General features: G+C 37.8%; 1 protein-coding gene across 4 annotated transcripts in view; it reads right to left on the bottom strand.

The window, feature by feature from the left end:
* CADPS2 (calcium dependent secretion activator 2) overlaps nucleotides 1-27,340 on the bottom strand; it is a 506,811-nt gene that overhangs the window by 90,431 nt on the left and 389,040 nt on the right. For all 4 annotated transcript variants that reach the window (XM_075928806.2, XM_075928789.2, XM_075928797.2 and 1 more), the window contains exons 17-18: nucleotides 8,711-8,814; nucleotides 4,637-4,793 (exon numbers count right to left, since the gene is read on the bottom strand). In XM_075928806.2, coding sequence (XP_075784921.1) covers nucleotides 4,637-4,793; nucleotides 8,711-8,814 — 261 coding nt within the window. The remainder of the gene's footprint in view (nucleotides 1-4,636; nucleotides 4,794-8,710; nucleotides 8,815-27,340) is intronic.

Genomic DNA, 27,340 nt, shown 5'->3' with positions numbered 1-27,340 from the left:
TTCAGCAATTTCCCATTTGTGTTCTTTTAGAACCCTTGGATGAATGCCATCCGGTCCCGGAGATTTGTTAACATTAAGTTTTTCTATTTGTTCCAAAACCTCCTCTAATGACACTTCAATCCGGGACAGTTCCTCAGATTCATCACCCACAAAGGACAGTGCAGATTCGGGAATCTCCCCAACGTCCTCAGCTGTGAAGACTGAAGCAAAGAAATCATTTAGTTTCTCCGCAATGGCTTTATCGTCCTCGATTGCTCCTTTTATAGCTCGATCATCTAGGGGGCCCACAGGTTTTTTAGCAGGCTTCCTCCTTCTAATGTACTTCAAAAACATTTTGTTATTTCTTTTTGAGTTTTTGGCTAGCTGTTCCTCAAAATCTTTTTTTGCTTTTCTTATTACATGTTTACACTTGATTTGACAGTGTTTATGTTCCTTTCTATTTATCTCACTAGGATTGGACTTCCACTTCTTAAAAGATACCTTTTTGTCCCTCACTGCTTCTTTTACATGGCGGTTAAGCCATGGTGACACTGTTTTAAGTCTCTTGCTATGTTTTTTAATTTGGGGTATACATTTAAGTTGGGCCTCTATTATGGTGTCTTTAAAAAGTTTCCATGCAGCTTTCAGGGATTTGGCTCTAGTCACTGTGCCTTTTAATTTCTGTTTAACTACAGCATGTTTAACGCAGCAGTTCTAAACTACACAGGTGCTCATGTAGATTTAGCCCTTGGACCTGGGTTAATAAATATCTTTGCATATCCAGTCTTCAACAGTACCTGATACTTATTGGATATGATTGAACTCTGCATGTCCATACCAAGAGTAGACCAAAAATATTATCCACTACTTATTCTAAGCAAGACAATATGAGAAAACTCGGTTTGTTTCTCTCTTTTACTCCGCGGAACTGTAACAAGGAATTTTTCTTTTTTCTGCTTTCTGATAAGTTAAAGGTAGCTGTGCTTTGATGCATTTTGCTTGAATTTGTGTTCTATAGAAAAAAGTATGAAGTTCATAGAGTAAGACACAGTACATTTATAAAACGATACATACATTCATTATCCTGTAGTCTTTCTGGCACTACATTTTAGTGTTGTGTTTATAAAAATAATCTTGCATGAAGATTTGCTTAAAGGCTATAGCTGTTAGATTATTTCTATACTGTTGGCAGTTCACACATGTCAGATTTATATGAAAACTGATTCCTGCATCTCAGATTAGAGCTCATTTAAGGCTCTTGAGATAGAATAACACGCAGGTGTCAGCCCTCCAGATTTCAAAGGTTGAAGATTAACCTAATATGCAATATGGTGACCTAACAGTTCTTCATTTGAAAGAAATCTGAAAAATAATCTCTGATATAGCCTGAGAGAGAGAATAACCCAGTGGGATTTCTACCTCTTCATTTCCTAATGAGTTTTTTGATAATGAGAGGTGACTTTGCCAGTCACTCTGGGCTTTATTATGGCTAATTTGACTCCACTTCACTTTCCTTGTTAATTATTAACACTAGCCTTTTTATCCTCATGAGACCACATTCCAGTTTCTCTCTTTTTAGATTTTTATGAGCCTATCTTTAGGAAGTCTTCAGGAATAGGTTTTCACTTAGTAGAAAGCCAGAACATTTATTATTCGTTTAGGGAGACCCTGTGACATTGATTTGATAAGCACAGGGTGTTCTTTCTGATAGCTGTAATGCACTGGCAATGTGAAAGGGCTGTTAATTAAAGAATAAGCACCATAGTATGTTTCACTTGGGAATCTGTTCCTGGGAGAATGGTCATTTGCCACTTGCTAGTACATCTAGCGATTAAAAGGTGATTCGTTTCAAGGGTTGCTTTTCAATAGTACTGAAAAAAAAATAAAGATACAGTTTTCCAGATGGCTTTCACTTGTCAGAAATGGTCACTTACTGTATCTTTTGCCATTAGGAGAATAGTGGAAAATAATATACAGGTGTGGCATTTATTTCTTACAGTAGCTGCTACTTGTTCCTTCAGCTATATTTTACAACCCTGATGATAATTACTTCTTTATGAAACCAAATTTTCCACCAGTTTTAATAAAAAGTCTTTCCTGAGACTTTCCTTAGTAATCATTTAAAGTAATTATCCATTTAATCTTTTCAGAGAAGAAAATATAAGCAGTAGCCTTCCAACAGTCTTTTCTTATGTAAGCGTGGAGCTAGAGATTGGTTGTGTTGCCTGGGTTATTTTGCAAATCAGCAGGTAAGGCAGCCCGCATTGTGGAACAAGAGGATTAATTGTAATTCTGGTGTTACAAACCCTGCCTGAAGGCCAAGAATATCATCCTGCAATATGCTTCATTTCCATTGATTTTATAAACTTAACTATTGCCATAATGGCCCCAATACTAAATTTATTGATACCACTGGCAGAGTAAAATTCAAACAACCATACCCGAACAAAATTACACATCACACAATCCAACACTGATTGTAATCCTTGTTGGCAGTCTCAACACAGACACTAAGGATACAATGGGCATAAGGAAGAAACTACTCTCTCACCACTTCAAGTGTGTCTTTGAAATAAAAATTGAAGCATGTTTACATGGCAGAGTTAGAAAGTCTTTGTTGCTGGTGTCTACACTGTACCTATCAAAAAGAAAGCAACCTCCAGCACCTTCCACAAAAACAACCAAGAAGAGAGGAAAATGTAACAAAACATACACCGCTTCTCTCACTTCTTTTGTAAAAAAGGCTATCACACAACAGGGTTTAGTGTATTGGCAACTGCCAACTCGTGAAAACACAGTTAAATGCCCATGAAGAGAGACTGACAACACTGGATAATAAGTCCTCTACTTATTCACAGACTCCATAATGAACAAGCAATATAGTTTCCTATATTGCAGTTCCAATAGTCCCCAACTCTATCTAGAATGATTGCACTTTTAGGATAAGAGAGTAGTTAAGGCTGCCTGTCTATTCAGCCCTTTGCAACCCGAGAAGTTTGCCATCAAGTGTATTAATGCCAATTGCAATGCTTAGTTTTGAAATATGGATGCTCCTACAGTAGCATTCAGATCACCTACTCATTTCAGTCAGGCACTCAGTAGCTGATGGCAACAATACTCTGTTATAAACCATGAGCATTGTTGCAGCATCTGTGATCTCATGATGGAAGTCTCAGAATCCCATTTCAAATCCCCTAAATCATGCAGCTATAATACAAAAAGGACATTGATATTGGCTTTTATATGTTTGACAACAAAAACAATACAAAAATTTAAAAACTAGTTGTTTGTGCATATGAATCTGGTAAATACAAGCAAAAATTAAAGCTTGGCATAAAAATTGACATTTTCCTTCCCTTAATAATTAAGGAAAATAGAGCATTTTACCTATTTAAAACAGCACATTATTTTCTGAATGTTTAAAATGTTTTAAAAAATCTACATGTAAAATAAAGTACAATTCATGCTTTTAAATTTAACCTAATCCATTTTTTCAAGTTTCATTGATACACTTTGTATATTTCCACATGTAAAAACACACAGAAAAAAATCAAAATTTAGAGTCTGCACATTAGTTAGCTATTATGAAAGCAAAAGCAGCTCATCCATGTATTAAAAAAAAGCAAGAGCATTGTATTTCATAACTAATATGTCCGAAGTTTTCAGAAAATATAAATGATGTAAGTTTAAAAATCTTTCAGTTTAGTGAACACACCTAACTCCAAATTAGGGATGTTACATTTAGATTAATCAAACAGTTGATGCAACCTGCACTGACTATTCAATTAGTCAATAAGGGCACCTCTGCCTTTGAAGTGTAGCAACAGCCGGAGGGCTGATGCTACACTTCAAAGGCAAAAGCGCTGCAGGGAGCATGGAACCAGACAGGCAGTCCCCTGCTGGTCCCATGCTCCCCGCGGCATTTCAAAGCAGCAGCGCTGCATGGAGCCCAAGGTCAGCGGGAAAGCCCAGGGTGAGCAGGGGATTCTTCAACTGGCCCCGGGCTGCATGTGGCATTTCAAAGCAGCAGCACCCATGAAGAGCCCCAGGTCCGGCCCCGGGCTCCATGCAGCGCTGCTGATTTGAAGCGCCTCTTCTCTTTTCCCCCCTACCCTTGCTACCTCTTTCTGATAGAGGCAGCAAGGGAAGGGGGAAGCGACTAGTCAACTAGTATGTTGACTATCTGATAAGCATTTGTTTATCAGATAGTGGATTAGTTATTTACATCCCTACTCCAAATAATACTAAGTTCACAATACATTTATAAATATGTTCAATGGTGTTAAAGCAGTGATGAGAATGATAACTTAAGATGAGAGTACACTTACTGGTACAGACCTATTTAAATAGAAGATCTTTGTATTCACAATAATATTAAAATGCACTGTGCTGTGTTTATAGTGCTGCTTTAGAGGTGAGCTATACTATATAGTTTAAGTATGGTTTACAGTAAATCTAGTGGGACAAAGAGAGATAGTAATAGTAATTTTCTGAATTTTAGAGAAACCTAGTAGAGAAATATTTATAGCAAAGAGGGGAACTGTTACTTTTTCTTTCCTTTAGGAATTGAAATACTTACAACAATGTCTGGAGTGTACAGAGACTGAAAGAAAAACTCATATATGAACAAAAAAGAAAAAAACCCTTAAGATCTTACCGTCACTTCTTAGGAAGTTATTTAGCAGTTGAAAGAGTGGGAAAGTATCCCAGGAATCTTGAGGTTGTGCTTCCAGTGCTGAATCCATATCAACAGAAAAGAGAGACCAAAATTTCTCTGCATGTTCAGCCAGTAAATCTGGCCACCAAGCAAAAACCTACAATGAAACAAAAATAAAATTAGTAAACACGAGTCATAAAAGGAACAGCTACTATCTGGTGGCTATGGTCAACTATATTCGGACATGCCATTTTATGTCTTTTATCATGCATGGGTAATGTACAGTATACATTTGAATAATGTAAATGTATTCTTATACGGACATGTATTAAAAATACACCACATTTGTCAACAAGAGGGAAAAAAAATCAAACCAGAAATTATTTTGTTGGAAAGCAGAACTAGTAATAAACCTAAAATCACTGCCGCCAAGAGGGGAAAAGTAGTAAACAGACTATTAACAGTTTAAAAACTGAATATCATTGTATTGAATGCAACTGTTTTTGCCAACCAAGAGAGAGAAAGAGAAGAACTGCAAGTCTAAAGTCAATCCAGTGCAAAAATCAGAGTATATTTTAATTTTGGTTTAACTAAGTTCTGACTTTATAAGAAATTAGCCTAATTTGTCAAATGTTCTCTAAAAATATAAAGGCATTTTTGTCTTCTTTAATTTATCAGAAGAAATTTGATTTAAACTTTAATAGCAACTAATATCCTCTGAAATCTGTATTTTTGATAGATGCAAAATCTTTTTTAATCCTATTTTGCACTAAAGTAATAGGTTATTCACTATACATAAATCACTATTTCCTTTAATAAGTATTGTGGGTAGATATCTGGAGATTCAATAATCTCCTGTATTTAACATCTATTTCCATTAATGTTGGAAAATACTACTTTCTTGAATGCCAGCTTAGCGCATTAGGTGGTCTTAGCTCAGAAAAATGGAGGTTAGGGAGGAAATTCATTCAAAATTTGCTGTGTTCAGGCAAAAATAGGGACTCTACTAGAAAGAGATATATGATCTCATGGAACCAGAAGGGACCTTGAGAGGCCATTGACTCCAGTCCCCTGCCCTCACAGCAGGACCAAGTACCATCCCTGACAGATTTGCCTCAGATCCCTAAAGGGGCCCTTCAAGGACTGAGCTCCTAACCCTGGGTTTAGCAGGCCAATGCTTAAACCACTGAACTATCCCTCCCCTAATACTACATTCACATCATGCATGTTCTTCCTGAATTTACATCTCTGCTTGTTGGAAAAGGAAAAGAATGACGGGAATTGTAGTTGGATGTTAAGTGAGAAATATGGTGGATGGAGATACTGGCAATAAAGGTGAAGGGAGGGTAATATTCAGAGACTGAAAGAGCAGGTTTTATCATACTAGTATCAGACTAACAATACTGTGTCACTGCAAACATATACTAAGAAACTTGAATAAAAAAAGTTACACAAAGGACCACATTTTCAATTGCGACCTTTAATTCTGAACACATCAGTTTTTGAAGTGGCAACATGGGATGCACCTAGGATCTGGTCATCAGAAGGGCTGAGCAGCCACAACTCCAAATGATGTCAATGGCAACAATAAGTGCTCAAGCACTTCTGAAAATCAGAAATCTAAAAATCAATATAAAGAATTGAAGAGCCCAACATTAGATTCCACTCTTGAAAATGCAGTTATAAATGTTTACTTGTTGCCTCAACTTCCTGATGACAGCCTTTGGTGTCTGTTTTTTTATTAAAGGAATGATTGAAACATGATGAGAGAGAAGACCACCGGAGAGCAATTTCTTAGAGGTACTGAGGGATTTCTAGAAATACCTGCTGCTCCTAGTGAAGTTAACAGGAATAATGGCACTGAACACTCTGCTATTTCAGGTCTTAAGCATACTGACTGGTAATAAAGTGAACAGTACAGACATGTTGCTATGTTTTTGGCAAGAATTTAAAATAGAATTCCTTTTTGTTTAATGGGAAGAAGTCTCTGACTGACAAATTGAACTTAAATGAGAGCTCATTAAGGAAACAACCTCCTAGCCCAAGAAAATAACCTACCACAATAAAAACAAGTAGTGTGAATGTTTTTTTAAAAGTATACAAGCATTGGAAGGTGTTCCTTTGGGACAGGCAAATAAAACTCTTTTCAAAACATGTAACACCACAAAAAAGAATCTAGAAAGTCAGCCCATTTTATTCCAATTTTAAAACCCTTTGCAAATGACATTGTGAACCAGACAAATTCTCTTGACCCCCTCAAGAATTATCCCGAAGCTTCCGGGAGCAAGTGAGAAGAATGGGAAAATATATACCAGGGCTAAGATGTTGTTCCATCAAAATGAACAATATGAAAACAAGCTGAATGCAGCTAGTGATTGGTCACATATATCCTAAGAGAACAAAAACATCTGACCTGATTAAAGAAAGACTGAAGTTCTTAGATTCTAGAAAGAGAGACAAATGTGGCAAAACAAAATCAGAAATGATCAGAACAATTTATGACACACGTTCAAGACACAGTAACAGCTCCATGCTACAAATGATGAAAAACAATAATGCTTTGCTTGTGAGGAACCACATACCTCTCGTGCCTGTGGGAATCCATAAATTTGGAAGTGTTATGGAACAGAAAAAAAAAGTTGTACTATTAAAATGAGGAGTTTGAGGTCACCATTTTAGAAGCTACAAATCCATTTCATTAATTGCATAATTTATTTAATGTTATGACATGAGCTCAGTGTTATGTATTTATATTTTGAATAGGGACAGGAGGTGCATATTTACAATATTTTATGTGTTTCACTTTTTTAATATTGCACTTCTGGTTATTTTATTACTTTCACTAGAAATGCAAATTTATTTTTAGAAACAAAGGAAGAAAGAAATAATGCAAAAATAGTAGCTTTGTTTTTGAATTTGACTGAGATTCAGAATTCCTGCTGGACTGATTTTCATTTTGGCAAATAAAAAGAGTAGCAAAATTAATTTTCAGACATTATTATTACATTTAATGACTAAAGAGCACCATTCTTAAACAGTAAAATGTATTGTATATTGATATTTTATCAGATTCCTTTGATTTTAAAAGTCTAATATTCTAAAAAACCCTCAAAAGACAAAGACAATTATATACATTGTATTAAGTAATCATTTACAGTGTAACACAGTGGTAATACCAGTGTAGAATAAAATCTCCTGGGAATTAATTTCAAATTATTGAAGCAGATGTTTCTTCAGTATAAAATAAAATAACCATAACAAGTTCACACATGACAGATGTAAGCTAAAAACTAGATTCTACAGTGTGACCTAAAAGCAGATGTTTTGAATGATATTTATAACTATGTATATTAAAATCTTGGTTTACCTCTTTGTATGCTTTCCCAGAAAATAATTCTAGGGTTTTTTTTTTAAACAACACCCTAGAAACTGTATCTTACATAACTAGATTACCATATTAATGTTAAGACTATAACTGTATACATATTTGGTTTATTTGTTCTTTTTTGTAATACCTTGAGATAAAAAGGTGCTACTGCTATAATGCTTGTAGAACCCACTTTAGTTTATGAATCAAAGGACAAAAAGATTTCTGAAGGTAAGAAATATGAAATTGACCAACTTTACCTCTTCTATTTTAAAATTACATTTTTAAAAAGACAAGTTAAATGGAAATAGTTGTTGAATCACTCAATTATTTTTAAAGTTAAAATTAACTGGCACAAGGCACAATGTTACGTTATTTTCCTTTCTGTTTTGCTGTAGGGGTAAGAAGTTGGAAGGAACAGCTATATAAAGCTGAATGTTTTCCATGCCATTTAATCACTTCTTATTAATGTTACACTCTTTAATCTTAAATTTCCAAACCTGGAGCTCATTCATGGGAACTCAGCTAGAGTTTTATTTCACTTCACTTTTCATAAGCTTCAAACACTCATTGTCTCTGTAAATGTGAACTGTCTTAAATGTATGTCAGAAACTAAAGTTAGAATGTTTCTGACAGCATTCCTTCATATCATGAAGAAACAACATAGGTATAAACCATTATCCTACAGTGAATGCAGATATCCTCACCTCTGCATGATGCTCTTCATTCTGCTGCAATACTTCGATGCAGAGCTCTGCAAGGTGAAGAACCTCTTCCAGCTTTCTAGCAGAAGTTGCTTGATTCAAGGTCTCTATACACACATGCATATATACACACACAATTAAAATAACTAAGTAAAAATTATTTTAGATAGAAATACAGAAAAATAAACGGTATTTTGCAGCAGAGAATGCTACTGACAGGGAGCTAGAATACTGCACTGAAATAATTTTCTGATACAAAAGCAATTCAACATTTTAGGGATATTCTTTTAATGTAAATGAATGCAATTGTATGACCACATCTCTTGAATTACAGAAAATCTCTCATCCACAAAGAAATCACTGGCCAATATGAACATTTTCTATTTTAATACATGAGAACGAAGAGGTGCGGCAATACATTAGATGCTCAACTTCTGCAACAAGAAAATTCTAATTCTCTCCAAGGTCAGATATACAAACACAGCAGACACAAGAGACTTTTTTTTCTTATTGTATTGTCAATACAATGCCATTCTCACCAGATGAGTCATTACTGGCATTAGCAAGATTCATGCTTTTTGCTGCAGTTTAAATTCCAGGCATGTTTTATCTGAATAAGACCCTAAATTTTAGTTGATCTAAAAATTGAAAAAAGTACAAAACCCAACATCATGTAATTAACTGATTCTTCTGTTGCTGCTTCCATCCCTCAATAACATTCTTTTGAAGCAGACGGTTCTATTCAGCACTGCAGTGAAAACTAGCACTATGAAATAAAAGATGTTATAATAGGAATGCAAGGTACCCAATAAAAATTTCAAATAAAAGAAAACAAATATAAATGGGGGGAAAGCCCACAAATGAAACTATTAGTTACTCTGAAGAATGGAAATAAAAAACCAGCAAAGAACATAAAGGTGGAATAAATAATGCTAAACCTCGTAGAAGTACATTTAAACTCAGTTTAGCCTAAAAAATAATATCCATCATCAAATTAAAGCTAGCTCGGTAGGAACAATTAACAATTCTTTTGAAGAAAAAGTTAACGCAATAAGATAAAACATTAACTGAACTTTATCACTATATCCACCAGAAATAAAGCATTATTTATTATTAAGTATAAACCTTAAAGATATGAGATGGAAACAATGTAGCACAATACAATGCATATATAAAGCTATGCATTATAAACAGAATGGGTCACACAGAACAGGTGGAGTTTTGGAAGCTTTCTGAAAGAGGTTACACAAGATGAGAACTCCATAAACCCTGCTTCATTGCATATGCATGTTCAGACATCATATGAGTGAAGTTCTATACATATCTTCACATACAATTTCTTAGGTACATTTTATGTTGCTATAAAATAATGGCAGTTTGATAGAAAAAGCCTCAATACCAACCAACATCCCTTCATTTCTATAAAAATACCAGCTTGTCTACACAAAATATTTTAAACACCAATAATGCTGCCAAATCAAAACATCTCTTTAGACAGTGGAAAGACATATGTCCCTGCCAAATTTCACATTTCTACCTCAAAAAAACACAAGGACACTAGAGCTCTTTATACCAATTTTAACAATGGCAATGTGATATTTCCCCTACACTCCTCAAACTTAAAAAGGGCTGAAATTTTTCCACCTCAAAGGTTACAAAGTCTGATATAGTTAAATGCAATAGGAAAGGATCCATTAGAATGGAAATATTTAGGCTATATTAACTGTTAATTTCTTACGCTTCATTTCCAGTCTCAGCATCTTAATAGTGAAAAAAGTAAAATTTTGGCCCCATTTTCCATGTATTTAAAGTTGACTGTAGAAAAATGTACTCTCCCAACACTACTAAAAGAACAGGCAAATATGTTTTTGCTACAACTAATAATACAATCCTATTTAAACACACCACATTTCCCTACTGCAGATACCTGCTGGGAGTCTAGTACCCTGTCAACATGACCTAAATCTTCTTAGGACTCCATACTGATAGCTTGAAATAAGATCTATTTTGGGTCCTCCTTTGGGTACGGAGAACTATATCCCAATTAGGACAGTGAGCACATGAAAAACAGGCCACCTTGTGGTGTGCTCAAGTGAAAAATTACCTGTTAGGCTAATAATTACTAGGCTACCAGGTTTCCCAACTATGAATGAAATTCATGACACAAGATGTTCTGTGGAACATGTTATGCAGGAGATCGGACTCAGTTATCACAATGCTCCTTTCTGACGTGAACAACTATGAATTTGAACCTATGAGCCCTTTCCCTTATTATTGATAAGGACTTTCCCACTGGAACAGAAACTGCAGCAAGAAGTGCTTCTGAAAACTCAAAGGGCCCATCACACCAAAGCTAAGAGCTGTGAACCAGAGTTATTAACATCTCACTGCAAATATTACAGGTTGAAACAAGAGTAACTTAACACTGTTGTCCAACCAAGAACACTGAAATTGTGTATAGGAAAACAAATACCAGGCAATGGTTAATGATAAATAGATGCGCCTACAACTATCAAACAAACCTTTCCATTCCTCACCAAACAGGAATACAAGGAACCAGGTAGCAGGCTCCACCCAGTCAGCAATCTTTTAAAATAGAATTCTGTGCTGTTCTCATGTGAAACAGTCGTAGGATAAAACATGATGGCTCCAAATTTCTTTGTCACTAACATAGCTTTTGCAAAGAACCTGATTCAACAAATGGAGCAATTATACAAGGCCAACTTTCAGGTTAATGAAGCCAGAATCACCTGGTAGGAACTGCATGCACTCGAGAACAGCATGGTAATCTGAGTCATATGCAGCTATCTTCACCAACTTTTAGTTAAGAGAGTAGATTGGCTCTTTCCTTTTAACCGAATTTCCTTTTAATGTGGCAGAGGGATGTAAATGAAGCATTATGAAAGTGCAAATGAAGTGGGAATTTAAATATCCCGTGCTTCATTTGCATAATCACATCATGGCGCTGTTTCAAACAAGCGCCATGTCGAAAGTGAAACTGCAGTTTAGATGCGTTTTTTTCAACAATGAGGTGATTTTTCAAAAGATCTTGTAGTCCCGAGGAGTATGCCACGTCTAAATTGTGTTTTCACTTTCAACATGGCGCTTGTTTGAAACAGCACCATGATGTGATTATGCAAATGAAGAGCAGGATATTTAAATCTCTGCTTCATTTGCGCTTTCGAAGTGCTTCATTTACATCACTCTGCTGACAGAGGGGTGTAGTTTAGACGTAACCATAGTGAGCAGGACTCTCTTGCCTTTGCTTTGTCTCAGTGTATATCTCACGATCTATAGTAATCTTGTGATATCTGCAGGTTTCATGGGGATAGAATCATAGAACACTAGAAATGGAAGGGACCTCAAGAGGTTATTGAATCTAGTCCCCTACCCTCATGGTAGGTCCCAGTACCGTCTACACCATAAGGAATGAATCCATAGACATTCAAACCCAGCTTGCCCACCCTACTTCTTTCAGTGTAATGATTCAATGGAAATGTTATGCAGTAAATTGCATAGTGTGCTGCCTTCTACCTCTTTCTTCTAGACAATTTGGCCCAAAAGAAACAAATGATTTTATGGAGTATTAATATGAAGTGCTGAGTTGATTTCAAAGATTTGGAACAAGTTCTGTGAAGTATTTCTTAGTGGATAGCTTAGCATGACTGGCACAAAAAATAATTTTACTGTATTCACTCATTATACATTAATTTAACCTTCTATAGTATACAAATATACCACTGACTTAAACTGGGCTTTCACAACCCAAAATAATCCTTTCAGCACACTAAAGCTAAGCTTGCTTGTAGAAACAAGACATACAAAATGACACAATATGGAAACAGAATGAAGTTATAATGCAGGGTTTCTAATACTTTATCATCCTAATTCTTCTCCCTTTTAATACAGATTGGTATTAAAATTTATATAACTGATTTCAATTCCTGATCTTGTAGTGATTAATTACCTGACCACCACCAATAATTTACAAAGAATGAAAAGCTACTTAATCTAAATCAAATACATAATACAAATAGTAGTAGAAAAAAAACAACAAGACTCGTACACAATTATTCTCACAATCTTTTCTGTGGGAACCCTCATTCCTAGAAAAGAACATGATTGTTTCCTCTTACTGTGTTAGTTCTAACTTAAATAATATATCCTGTAAAGTTAATGCTTCTTTATGGTACTAAATATTAAAAAGAATGGAAATTATTAACTAAGGATACATGAACAATTGTCACACCAGCCTTAATATTCATTCTACACACAGACCTAACAACAAGTCTTAAATGACAAACATACAAACCAGTTTGCTTGTACCCTAACATAACATAATTGCCTTAGATTGTAAGTCCCATGCATGAGATCTGGGCCATGTTGTAGTACTATATGTTTTCCCACTGTCTTCTATAAGGCTAGGATTACACTCCACATTTTGAATATAGCTTTATGAAAGGCCAAATTCTTTATGCCTTTAATATGCATATGAACTTTCATGTACAATTCTGAAAAAAGTAATGTGATAACTTACATTATGTATTTTAATACTTAATGTTACATTACAAAATCATCAAATCAGGACAAACTGCACTGCATGAAGCATAGGACAAACACATACTATGTTTAGCACAATGGAGATTCAATCCAGACTGAGGCCTCAACATAAATAAAATAGTAACACCTACAAAATGTAAGTAAACCAAAGCTGTCTCATTACTTTTTTCCAGAATGGTACATATAAATATTAATACTTAATTCATTCATGTTAAGAATTTGAAGAGTATGACCTTTCATAAAAACCATACACAATCTAGAAAAATCAAAGATAATTTACTTAGTCAAGGCTATGTTAAAGGGAGACTAGCGAAAATCCAAGGAGGTATTATGTACTTCAAAGGACTACTTTAACCAATGTGCTAGACGAGAATTAATTTTTTGGACAAAAATTCTCTAGATGGAGAAGATAGCAAATGTACCAGACCCCAGTTATGAAAAACCCAGACTTCTGAAGCTATTCTGTGAGGAAAGGACCTTCACTGATCACTTATTACATGAGGACAAATTCAAATGTCCAAGCTGTATAAAGGAAGAACTAACCTATGCATGGTTGTTCTTGTTCTCAGGAAAAACTGTGATGAACTAGCAACCCTAAATAAAACCTGGTGTAGAGTTTGAAGGACAGATGATCTAAATAAAGCCTTTGATAGATCTGGGGGTGATCTCTGGTAAGCTTATTAGCAGACAGTTTTGTCACAAAAAGAATGGATATAACAGTAATATTTGAGACTGGAGATTAGAAGAAGAGTTCTAACCATCAGAGGAGTAAGGTTTTGGTACAGTCTCACAGTAGGAGTTGTGGGGGAAAATGTAATTAGTTTTAACAGATAACTGGACAGGTTTAATTGTTGCTTGTGATGGGACAGGATGGCTCAAAGCCCTGGGCCTTGCTGGAGATGGGACATTGGGTAGGGTGAACCAAGATTTTGAGGTTGCACAAAGCATTCTCTCTCTGGTGCTTGCTCATATGCTTAGGCCAGGAGTCCACAATCATTTTTGATGAGGGAGTGTCATGTGGCTGGGGAGAAGACCCCATTCAGGGAGGGGTGGGAGTGTCTGACTTGCACCTGTCACTCACATATTTCTCCCTTTTTGTTCCCCAGAACGTGTGTCTCACTTCACCCACCACTGTTGGCATGATCTTCCACCCCCTTAGTCCCCAGCTCAGGGTAACCCAATGATCAGCATCTCTATCTTGCCCTTGTTTGCAAGGCAACACAATTCCACAGTCCCAATCAACAATGCCTCCTCCTCCTCCTTGTGGGGGTAGTGTGACTCAATTTCCACAGTCTGTAGCTTATCTGTATTCACGGGAAAATGTCTTCAAGGGCCCTGGACAATAAATTGCTTCTCCTCTCCCTGCGAGTGGGGGTGTGAGATGCAACCCACTGGACAAAGTCTATAACTTGCTCCTGGTTGCAGAGCAGTACAGTTCAAAAGTCCCCTTTAATAACTCTCTTCTACTCAAGTAACAGATTTATTGGAGCATAAGCTTTCGTGGGCAAAGATCCACTTTGTCAGATGCATGTGAACATGCATCTGACGAAGTGGGTCTTTGCCCACGAAAGCTTATGCTCCAATAAATCTGTTAGTCTATAAGGTGCCACAGGACCTCTGATTGTTTATGCAGGTTCAGACTAACACAGCTACCCCTTTGAGACTTCTCTCCTACTTGCGAGGTGATGCCGTCCCCCCTCAAGGGATGGGAAGTAGAGGGAGAGTTTACATCTCCTGGCAGGGGGATCCAGGTCCTCCTACTCCAGTGGTCCTCTGCCCAGAGCCCTGTTGGTGGCTTTCCAGAGCCACTGACTCAGTGGGGAAAACTCCAAATGCAACACTGACTCTCCAGTGTCGGCTGACTCACCCAATAGCCATCACCGTCCCGAGCTGCTTTCTGCTTCAAATGTCACTCTCTGGCTGCCAGCCCCAGTTGAGCTGGGCTCCTCTCTTTTAGAGAAGAGCAGTTTGGGCCTGTCCAGTAAGGCTCAGTGGGTGGATTCTTCTCAGGCCCAAGGGCTGGTTTAACCCCCTCCTGTCCAGTGAAGGGAGGAGAGGCCCCATTACAGGGAGGCACTCCAAGATTTTGGTAAATGGTCAAGGGCTGCACTTTTCTATTGAGGGAGTGTGGGGTCTGGGATGGAGGTTGTGTGCAGAATGGAGCTCAGGGTAAGGAACTGGGATGCATGAGAGGGTGTTGGCTCACAGAGATTTTGAGTGAAGAAGGGGGTTGTGATCTGGGGCCGAGATTTAGGGTGCAGGTGAGGAATCTGGCGTGGGGGAGGTATCTAGGAGGGGGTTCAGGATCTGGGAGGGAGTTGTGACCTGGAGAAGGGGGTCAGGAGGGTATAGAGAGTTTGGATGGTGGCCTGGGGCAGGGAGAGGATGGAGGGTGCCAGAGGCAGGCTCTGGCTAAGAGCTGCTTATCTGGGCAGCTTTCTGCCAGCAGCCCTGCAGGACCCTAGGAAGGATCCTTGCCTGCTGCAGCACCAACCTGTTCAAAACAGCTGGCTACATTAGAAAATTAAGCAGCTAAATTTTAAGGGGATTCCCCCCAAGCAAAGGGTACACAGCCCCTATTAGTATAATTGGCTGATATTTGGAAGCTCCAATAACCTCCAGAATATCAGGAAAACATTCTGCTGTTTGTCAGTGAACATTTAAAACTATTGTAAGGCAACCAAACAGAAAAACACACACAAAAAATGGAAATCTGTTCTGTTGGTTTTCATTATGTGCCTTCTCCTCTCAAATGGTAAAGGTGTTTGTGAAGATACATTTATACTGCTCAGATTAACAACACTCTGAAGGAAACAAGCTCCTGCAAGTCACTAAGTATACCTATTGACATCTTTTAGTAAACAAACAGCAAAAGCCATCAATCATCTGTTTTCTACTTCACTTTCTCACTCACGAAAAATGCAAGAAAGGGCTTTGGAAGTAATGCACGACATTTCAAGTATGTATTATCAGAGAGTCACATATGGTAACAAGAAAACAATCCGGCATTGCTAACTGACCTAAGGAAACTGACTAATCTCAAGGTTTTGAAATGAAAAGAGGACTACTTCACAGATTCAGAGAGATAGGCCAGAAAGGACCATTAGATCATCTCTTCTTACTTCCTGTATATGACAAGCCTTTAAATTTCACACAATTAAACCCAGTAAATTACTGGGTAGTTTACTTATCTAATCCATAAAGGAGAATGTTTGTCAGTTTGTGCGCTAATAACTTGGACACTACAAGAGCTACCACAATCAAACTTTGCATGGGATAACCTTTCATCCAGGAGAAGGTTTTAAGGTACTTTTGGATCTGATCAGGCCTGCACTCAAGCTGTAAAAATCAAAAAATAACCCGCCGCGCTGCGCTGCAGGGGCCGCCCTGCCCACCCTAGGTTCTGTGTCCGCCGCCTGCGGCCCCAGCGCCATCTGAGACTCGCCCCCTCCCGCCCACAAGATTACATAAGCGTCCATCTCCCCCCCCCCCCGGGGCTGGCATGCAGTGCCCCACCCCCATGCGCACAACGGCTCGGGCACCCTCTCTGCTCCCCGTGGCACTTGCAGCCCCAGGTGTGAGCTGGGGAGCCCCGCCCGCGTGTAACTTCTGCTCCACCCGGGGTCGCACCCCCCCGCCTCCAGGGATGATGTGGACGTATATTTTAATCCCTATAGAAATCAATGCAACTTTTCTTTCATTCAAAAAAAGATAATGGACTACTGTTTTTCTACATTTTGTTCCTCTGGTTTCCCAAGCAACGCCGGGTAACTCCAGCTAGTATTTTACTAAAGCATATCTTATATTCAGTGGAAGCATATCTTCCTGAAAGGCATCAAGTTTTGATTAGAAGACATCAAGATATCGAGACCCCAGCAATTCCCTTAACCATGTGTCAGAGTGGCTAAGAACACTCATGGTTAAAAATTGTGCCTAATTTCTGCTTTGAATTTGTCTGGCTTCAGCATCCAGTCTTCAGCACTTCTTATGTCTTTCTGCTAAATTAAAGAGCCCGTTAGAGCCTGGTATTTTTTTCCTCTATGAAAGCACTTTTCCATCAGAAACAAGTCATTACTAAAATTTATTTTTGATAAACTGAATAGATTGAGTTCTTTAGGTCTTCAACTGAAAGGCATTTTTCCAGCCTAGAAATAATTTGTATGGCTCTATTTTGCACAGTCTCCAATTTTTCAACATTCTTCAAAAATGTGGATATCAGAACTGGACATAGGATTCTAGTACTGGTCTTACCAATGTTGTACACAGAGGTAAAATCACCTGTCTACTTCCACTCACTGTTCCCCCATTCACACATCCAAGCACTGGACTGGGAGCTCAAGTTGAGTTGTTTCTCACCATTATACCCCTATCACTGTTTCCAGGATAACATTCACCATTTTGGATGCATGGCTTGCATTCTTTGTTCCTGTATGTATAATACTGCAATTGGCTGTATTAAAACACATTTTATTTGAATATGCCCAGGTTACCAAGCAATCCTAATCACTCTGCATGACTGCCCAATATGCATCAGTATTTACAACAACACCCAATCTCAGTGTTTGTCAGGCCTGTGGGAGGTCCTCCTTGAATTTGCTGATGGAGTCCCACAGTTGGAAATTGTACTTGCCTAGCAGGGCCTGATGATTAGTCACCCAAAAGAGGGCATAAGGTCAGCAGTGCCTAATATACCAACACCTGAGCACAGCATTCAAAGGGGTGCTATAGCTGACCCTATGGATATCACTAAGGCAAAAATCTCTGGTGATCGTGTACATGGATGTGCACACAATTAGGATGGAATCAATGTAAGCTAGCACTCAAAGAATTATTGTACATGCTGGTTCTATGACTCTTTTGGTCCAGATTTTTTTATGTTTTGTGTATCTTCTTGTCCACTATGGCCCTCAATTAGCATTTTGTGCACCAGAACTTTCTTCTATCTCTGGCAGAAAGGAAAATGTAGCACATCACAAGTAGGCTGAACATTTTTTTTTGGTCTTCCATATCGATTTTCCGGTCCCTTCTGCCAGCATCCTCAGAAAATCCCATTTGCAGCTCCTATGCACCAATCCAGGACTTTGCCTGGTAAATAACATATACTAAGTCTTATTACTCAGCACAATCCCCTTGTTAATAGGGAGAAATTAACCACAGGTTCAGATCAGGGCCAGATTAAGGGGGGGGGGCAGCTGGGCAGCTTCCTGAGGTGCCAATCTATGGCGAGTGCCTGATTGAGGTGGTAAGGGGCGCTATGCGCCCCTTACCACTTACTGCGCAAGTATGGCTCGATCTGGCACTGGTTCAGATATTTCACACAAAAAATCTGGTCACAGAGCCATGGGGACCTTACAGAGACACTGACAAGCAGATCTGTCTCATCTGGTTTATTCAGGGGTCCACAGCGTAGCCACATGACCTCCAGAGAAAATAACCAGAAACATGAAACACACAACTTTCCAAATTCCTCTACTTTCAAACACAGGATCTGCAGCAATGCCCTCCAACACTTGCCATTTCTGCTCGCTTCTTTCAAGTAGTGCTTGTCTGTTTAATTGGCTTCTTCAAGAGGATTTTCACGTGTTTGTAACACAACCACCTTAGGTGAATAAAATGTTTAGTTTATATCAGAAGTTATTCAATGTCAAAATAAGTTATTTCAATCATTTGGAGGTCTATTTCTGGCCATAAAGCAGCCATTGCAAAGATATTACATGATATATCATTTTATATTATTTCCTATTTTTTCTTTTTATACGTTTGCAGATATATCTATCAGGATATCATATTGGAGTGAGAAGTCTCTCAGGATCTGAACTCCATGGAATGCCATTAAACCACAAGAGAAAGGAGCATGGTTTGTTGATTAAGGCAGGGAACTGGGAGTATTAGTTATTACAGTGATAAGTGTAATCAAACACAAAATGCTAAAATGGATTCCTTTTGCCAGCTCTACTGGTGATTCATATTAGGCTGGGATATGCCTACTTAAAAAGCAGCCTCTCCATTTCAGGCAGCCCCTACCTCCACCTACTGCCAAAAAATTATGCTGCATTAAAAGGGGTATCTTAAGCTACATTAATTGTTTTTTTACCTCTGTAGCTTTCAATGAAAAAGAATAATTTAACACAGCAACTAACCAATTCATAACATAAACAGTGCCACTTATGACAGATGAAGATTAAGCAAGAGCTATTTATTTTATATTTTATAGTCGTGGTCTTGAGATTACAACCAAGACTGCAGTTAAACTCTGTATAAACAGTATGAAACTGTTTTTGCTCTGAAAAGGTTACAATTTAAATACACAAGTCAAAAGGTGGGGTGGGAAACAGAGGAACAGAGAATGGGAACGTGTCCATTCCTACACAACACTATAAACCCTTGTTTGAGAGACATTTTGATTCTTCAAAAATCCCAACACAGCCCACTCCATCTAGGGTTGCTAGGCACCCAGGTTTTTACTGGACACCTAATCAAAAACTGATTCTGCTGGCTCTGGTCTGCATTCCCAAGTGGACTATTAAAAGTGCCTTTGGTGGTGCAGTGTGGGCCTGAGGCTAAGGCAGGCTTCCTACTTGTCCTGGCTCTGTATGGATCCTGGAAGCGACTGCCAAGTCCTTGCAGTGGCCTCTGGGTGAAAGAATGGTAAAGAGGGCTCTGTGCACTGCTCTTGCTTTGAAGGCTGGCTCCACACTCCCAGTGGTCAGGACCCATGATGAGAGGGAGCTCCACACTCCCAGTGGTCCTGTTTTTAAAAATGCCACTCACAAACACTAACAATTTATCACCCTTCCCCCAATGACATTACCATGCAATATATTTAACAATTTGATTACATGGATTCTCCACCTTAAATGTGTTTTAAGTAAGTTTTAAGAGTAGATTCACTAGTGTAGCAAAGCTGCACAATGATGGGAGGGAGGTGGGTGGGTGGGGCGGGCATGCCTGCAGGAGCAAGAACAGTGTGCAGAGTCTCCCTGGCAACCCATTCTCCTAGGGGCTAATATAGACACCTGAGGGCCACTTCCTGGGCGCCGCACTCCTGGAACCCTGCACTCCAATCCTCTACCCCATCCCTGAGCTCCCTCTTGCCAAATTCTCATCCTCAGCTCCACTCAGAGTGCATCCCTAGCCAGAGCCCTCACTCCAGCCCAGAATGCCCTCCTGCACTCCAAACTCCTCATCTCCAGCCTGAACTCTGAGTCACACCCTCAGCCAGTGCCCTCATCCCTCCTACACACAAACCCCTTGGCCCCAGGCTAATGAAAGTGACTGAGGGTGAGGGAGAATGATTGACAGAGGGACAGCCAATAGAAAGAGTGAGGTGTGGGGCTTTTGGGAAGGGGCGGGGCAGGGTGTTCAGTTTTGTGTGATTAGAAAATTGGCAACTCCAATCCCTCACCCAATGGAATTGCCAAGAGCGGATCCTCCCGAGTATGAAAAATTTAATTTTTCTACACAGAAAATGATTTCATAATCAATACATTTATTACTTGAGTTTAAATTTTAGCTACGTGCAGCAAATATTCTAGGATTCTGGATCTACAGACAGGGACATTTAAAAGAAATAAAATAATTACTGTGAATAATTACTGTGAATTAAACATAACTCATTACTTGTTGGAATATATTTAGGGTAAGATATTTATCATACACATGTCCTCTTTCCTGTTTAATGTTATCATTTTGTTTTCTACTAATGTTCTCTAACAAAAAAACCAAAACCCAACTATGGTGTAGAATTAAATTATTGATATTTATGCTTAACCTTAAGGATGATGAACATGAAGTCTGTGTTGCAGTGATTCCAGATGGGGGGGAAATATTTATAAATCTCGGTGTTAAAATCAGTTTTATTCAAAATGGAACTGCAAGATATAAAACAAGTGCATTCTCATTGTATAATGTCCCTACTAGAGTGATTTAAGGTTATTTTGGAAACCAGAGCTGTGCATTTCTTTCAATAAGCCCAAGGTAGGTACTCTCAAATTTAACTATGTCTTAACAGGTTTTTTTTTACTAGGAATGTCCTGTTTTTAAAAATTAGTAAAAATGCCACTCACAAACACTAACAATTTATCACCCCTCCCCAATGACATTACCATGCAATATATTTAATAATTTGATTACATGGATTCTCCACCTTAAATGTGTTTTAAGTAAGTTTTAAGAGTAGATTCACTAGTTTAGCAAAGCTGCACAATGCAGCCAGAGCTCACTATTCACTTCAGATGGATTTACAGATGTTTTGTATTGCCAGAGCAGCAGGAACAGACTGGTGCTTCAATGCACAAAAGTGCCATGACAGCAGTGCCAGGGAAGCCTTTCAAGTACTATTGCCCAAGCTATTATGCAGCTATTATGCTTAAAAAGCAGTGCTAGGCCAAATAATCTACCAATGAGAACTCTTCACTCATGTGTCCAGTCTCACAGAATCCCTACAATCAACAGAACTCTGCTACACATACAAGAAAGTTGGCAATAGTTTGGTTTACCTCTGATGTAATAATGTCTGTATTTAAGAGTTACCTGAGCCAGTCTATGGCCTACATAATTAGACTGCACAATAATAGATATCTTAACTTGAGCTCAGCCTAATTTCTTTGAATATAGTTCATATAAAAGACTTAATTTAATTTTAACTATCTTGAAAGTTTGAAGTATCTGTAAGAAAATACAGGACTATGTAGCACTTTAAAGACTAACAAGATGGTTTATTAGGTGATGAGCTTCCGTGGGCCAGACCCATTTCCTCAGATCAAATAGTGGAAGAAAATAGTCACAACCATATATACCAAAGGATACAATTTAAAAAAATGAACACATATGAAAAGGACAAATCAAATTTCAGAACAGAAGGGGGATGCGGGGGGGGGGGGGGAAGGAAGGGGGCAGGTAAATGTCTGTGAGCTAATGGTATTATAGGTGATAATTGGGGAAGCTATCTTTGTAATGGGTAAGATAGCTAGAGTCTTTGTTGAGACCCCCGCGTAGAGTGTCGAATTTTAGCATGAATGACAGTTCAGAGGATTCCCTTTCAAGTGCAGATTTAAAAGGCTTCTGAAGCAGGATGCAGATAATTAAGTCGTTGAGACGGTGTCCTTTCTGGTTGAAATGGCAAGAAACTGTTTTTTCTTTGTGATCCTGTCTAATATCTGTTTTGTGGGCATTGATCCTTTGGCGAAGTATCTGAGATGTTTGTCCAATGTACAAAGCAGACAGACACTTCCGGCACATGATAGCATAAATTATATTTCTGGATGCGCAGGAATATGTGTTCTTGATCTTATAACTCACTTGGTTAGGTCCAATAATGGTATCAGCAGAGTGAATATGTGGACAAAGCTGGCAACGGGATTTGTTGCAAGGGAAGGTACCAGGGTTGGTATTAGTGTGGTATGTCCTGTGGTTGTTGGTAAGAATCATCTTGAGGTTAGGTGGTTGTCTATAGGAGACTATGGGTCTGTCTCCCAGAGCCTCTTGGAGTTTAGTATCCTATTCCAGTATAGGCTGTAGTTTATTGATAATGTGTTGGACAGGTTTGTGTTATTCAATTGTTAAGATCATTTGGAACCAAATAAAAACTACCAGAGATGCTGAATTTCTTAAAGGACCAATTTTAAATTAATTTTAATTCATTATTAAAATTAATGGATTTTCTTGTAAACTCCCAGAAAATTAATTCTGTACTGAAAGAGTAAGGACTGTGCATCTAAGAAGGATACATTACATTTTCCTTACAAAACAAAGAGAATGAATTCCCGATTTCAGTAAAAAACAGAACTCACTCTTAACTACGGAGTTGTAACCAGTGACTCCATAGCTATTACTCAGGACTGTGGTGTCCAACCAGTTCTGAAGCAGTAGCAATTACAGTGGCTACTGCTATAGCAAACTAACCACACTCAACCGGCCAAATAGCCACATTGTTCAAGCTAACTAGCCACACTCACCCAGTCAAATAGCCACATGTGGCTAGTGTGTTGGACACCACAGAAGGAGTTAAATACATTTTTAAAATCAAGGATCTTAAACATTCTTCTAAAAACATAATTACCTTTATTTCATTAGCTCTTGGAGTCACATGTAAATGATGAGAATCTCAGCTCGCAATTAAAAAAGTTTCTGAGACTCATGATTTTGGAGAAAAAAAAACTTTAAAATGTGAACTCCAAAGACACAAAACCTTGAGGGCAAGTAAAAAGAATACTAAATGTATTATTTTTACAAAATCCCATAATTTTTAATCTAATCTCATGATTTTTGAATGCTTGAGGTTAGCAATACTGACACTACTGCTCTATAATTTTCTCCTTTTATAATTTAATTTCTCTTCTAAAGGGAAACATGATGAGCTCTGGGTCAATATTTTGTTCCATTGATGGCTACAGAATATTCTATTACTTCAATGGAATATATTTGTGTAAATAAACATAGCAAACATTAGATCCATATGAATAAATGAGGATGAGGGTGTATGTTTTCATTTGATTTTCATTTAGCTACATAGTAATCAGAGTCCAACAGCAAGGTGTTACATGATTGTGCAGGTCACTAGTTTTTCTTTGTTCATTCAGTGAAATGAACATGCACTGAGAGCTTTAAATCACCATGAAGCCCTCTCATCACATGCACAAGTGACACTCTACTTCCCTCCTCAATTTCAATAATGTTTGTAGTGTCCTTGTTTTTCCTCAGATAGATCCTTGGGAGCTTTGAGGGCATTTACATCTTTCACTTCCTTTAGAAAACTTGTTTCTAATAAAATATTACCTATGCAATTATTTCAAATTAAACAGACACATGGGCTGTGTCTACACTGGCATCCCTTCCGGAAAAGGGATGCTAATGTAGCACATCGGAATAGCAAAATCCACGGGGGATTTAAATATCCCCCGCGGTATTTGCATTAACATGGCTGCCGCTTTTTCCGGCTTGGAGATAAGCTGGAGAAAAGCGCCAGTCTAGACGTGATTCGACCGGAAAATAAGCCCTTTTCCGGAGGATCTCTTATTCCTACTTCGAAGTAACAGGAAGTAGGAATAAGAGATCCTCCGGAAAAGGGCTTATTTTCCGGAGAATCACGTCTAGACTGGCGCTTTTCTCCGGCTTATCTCCAAGCCGGAAAAAAGCGGCAGCCACGTTAATGCAAATACCGTGGGGGATATTTTTTAAATCCCCCGCGGATTTTGCTATTCCGATGTGCTACATTAGCATCCCTTTTCCGGAAAGGGGTGCCAATGTAGACACAGCCATGCTGTTCTGTTACTGACCCACTTGTGCATGGGGTTCACACTTACATCAGATCTTCACATTTTGACTAGCTAAAGGGTAATATGTGCATAATAAATATCATATGGGTTTGAACAGTTGCAAATTCTACAGGAGCCCTCGGTATGATTTTCTTCTAGTTAAGCCTCTTCTGGTTCTTATAGCACATTGATTATAATCTGAATGGCAGAAGGGATCTAGTTTATAAAGTAATAAAACTAGACTTCATGGACATTTCTGCAGTCTGACTGGCTCCTGCAACCACAAGAAACATCCATACACCTTCAATAAACACATATGACCCCTTCAACTTCCTAACCATTTGAAACTTCCTCCCTCTCTCAACACATTATTAAAATATAGCTCTCATAACAAAGGTTAAGACTCCCCAACCCCTAATGGTGAGAAATGTATTTAATAATTTAACTTTAAAAGTTTCTATCCACCTTCTAAGTTAGTTAAAAAAAACCCCACAAACAACTGTAGCCTAATGGGCAGAGTCTTATTACCTCTAATCTAGTCCGGTTTTAAATAACTTTATGGGCAAAAATATATTGCTTTCTTATAAGTACATCTTAAACAAAACATTCTTTATTGAGTGTGAGAGGGGTCTTTTTCTTCCTAAACAGCATTGAGAATTAGAGGGAGGAGAAAAGTTATGGAGAAGAACACATTCCCGCATGCTCTTTGTTGGAGTGGGCTCCCTGGTTTAGAGACTCAGACATTGATAAGCTTAAGATGTGTGTTTTATTACATAGAGAATGGATATCAAGTTTACACCAAATATTACAGGTTATTAACATGACTTAATAAAATTATCCCAGAAATATACATTTACACACAAAAAAGCTACACTAGAAGAATGTTTTTAATGTTGCAAAATGTCAAGTACACAAAAGCTGGGGCATGCCAGTATTAAAGTGGCTTTTGCATAAACATGACATCTTCATAGGGAAGCCAAAAAGGTCTGTGTTTGATCTCAGGATCATTCCTCCACAAAATGTCATGTCTTTGCTGCAAACCATGGAGGCATTAGAGTTCTTAAAAATAGTTGGAAGAAAAAGAAATAATGGGAAATATTAGAAAATTTTAACAGAGACGCTGCTGCTATTGTCTCTGTAATATGGCAATTGAACTGCCTGGACAGCATAGCTACAGCTAAAAGATTTACAGCAGTTCATGCTGCAAAGAATGGCATAAGGTTAAGTCACCTTGTGTATTTGTTATTGTAAATGTTCATTTTTATTCAAACAAGGTTTTCTGTATTATAATAATCCAACAACAGAGGATTGGCTAAGCAAAATGATGCCCAGACAGCAAACAAATCCGTCTATATAAATGCAGCTTATAACACATCTTCCATTAAAAACAACACAAAACAAAACAAAAAACAAAAACCTAACTACTGTCTTCTGGGAAAGCACTTTGAATCTAGTTCAATGGAGACATTGTGAAAATGAGAGCACTGGGGGTTAGACCTGGGAACCTGGCAACCACACTGCTGAGAAAAGATTCCTGCAAGACAAAATATTTGCACGTTCACCTCTATATACCTTTTATTCAGGACACCTTTTCATTTCAAGATCCTATATACAAAATCTATTGCATAAGTTAAGAGGTCAGTGTTAATCACCAAGAAATAGTCTTCCCTTGTCTTCAGCTACAATGTCAGATACAATGGTATGGATAAATTCAATATATATTATGCACCATGTAATGGTTTCATTGAAGTGAACAGCAGTTTTGTCATTGACTACAACAGGAACAGGCCCTGTTAGTCTATCTAAAAATAAGATATGCAAGATGCATTAGTATTTGCATCCTTTTCAGTACCTTTTGTAATTTTCATTGGATAAAAGTATCCAAAAAGCTTTTTTTAAAAATCACAATGTATTTATTGTCATTTTACCCATTCCTGTGTATTATCTGATTTATTTACAGCTATGCTTTTGATAAAAATCAGTTTAATTATGCATTTAAATTATAAGTATATCAGAAAAATAATCTATTAATCTTACTAGCATTGTGCATCACCTCTTTCTCACTGTGAGCAATGGGCTTTATACATATTCATTTTCCAGTGCATCCAAACAACAGATTCACTATACTTCAATATTTAGATGGATGATAATAGATTAATTATAAAGTGTGCAAAAAACTCTGAGTGATAAACACAAAGATAATAAAGATAAATGAGAAATAAATACACTTCACAAGTTCAGTCAATTCCTGTAGTATTCGCCATTCACTGTGTTTCATCAATTTACATTGCTCATATCAGTGGTTTGCAGGAATGAGAAGTAAAAGCAGCAAGACTGTGGCACACAAGAAAAGATGGGCTTAAAACAAACAACATACACCATAAAGGTATACAGCAGTGAGGAGTAAAACAAAGGCATAAGGATTCACTCTAAGCATGCACTCTAATTATATTACTACTATGCATAACTTGTCACCACTGCTATTGGGCTTCAGGCTGCTCAGTTCTTTTAATTATATGTACTATTTTTCTATGTTCCTCTCTTAAAATTTTGGAAATCAGTTTGTCAGTAATTGTGTGTGTATACAGTTGCTATTACAAACAGATAAGGAAATCTTTCTGTAGGTGCACACTCATGCACATTATGTTATAATATATAATTATTATATAGTATATACATATCATACACAATTTGTACACTCACACACCCTTACTTGTTTGTAACAACTTTGAGAAACTTTGCATTTCCTGGCAACCCAAAATTTCCACAGAAGCCAATGAGAATTTTGGGCACAATGGAGATGTAGAACTGGAATGTA

This window comes from Pelodiscus sinensis, chromosome 1 (assembly GCF_052426305.1).
Source record: "Pelodiscus sinensis isolate ZL-2025 chromosome 1, ASM5242630v1, whole genome shotgun sequence".
Taxonomy (NCBI): domain Eukaryota; kingdom Metazoa; phylum Chordata; order Testudines; family Trionychidae; genus Pelodiscus; species Pelodiscus sinensis.
This window is presented reverse-complemented; position numbering and strand designations above follow the sequence as displayed.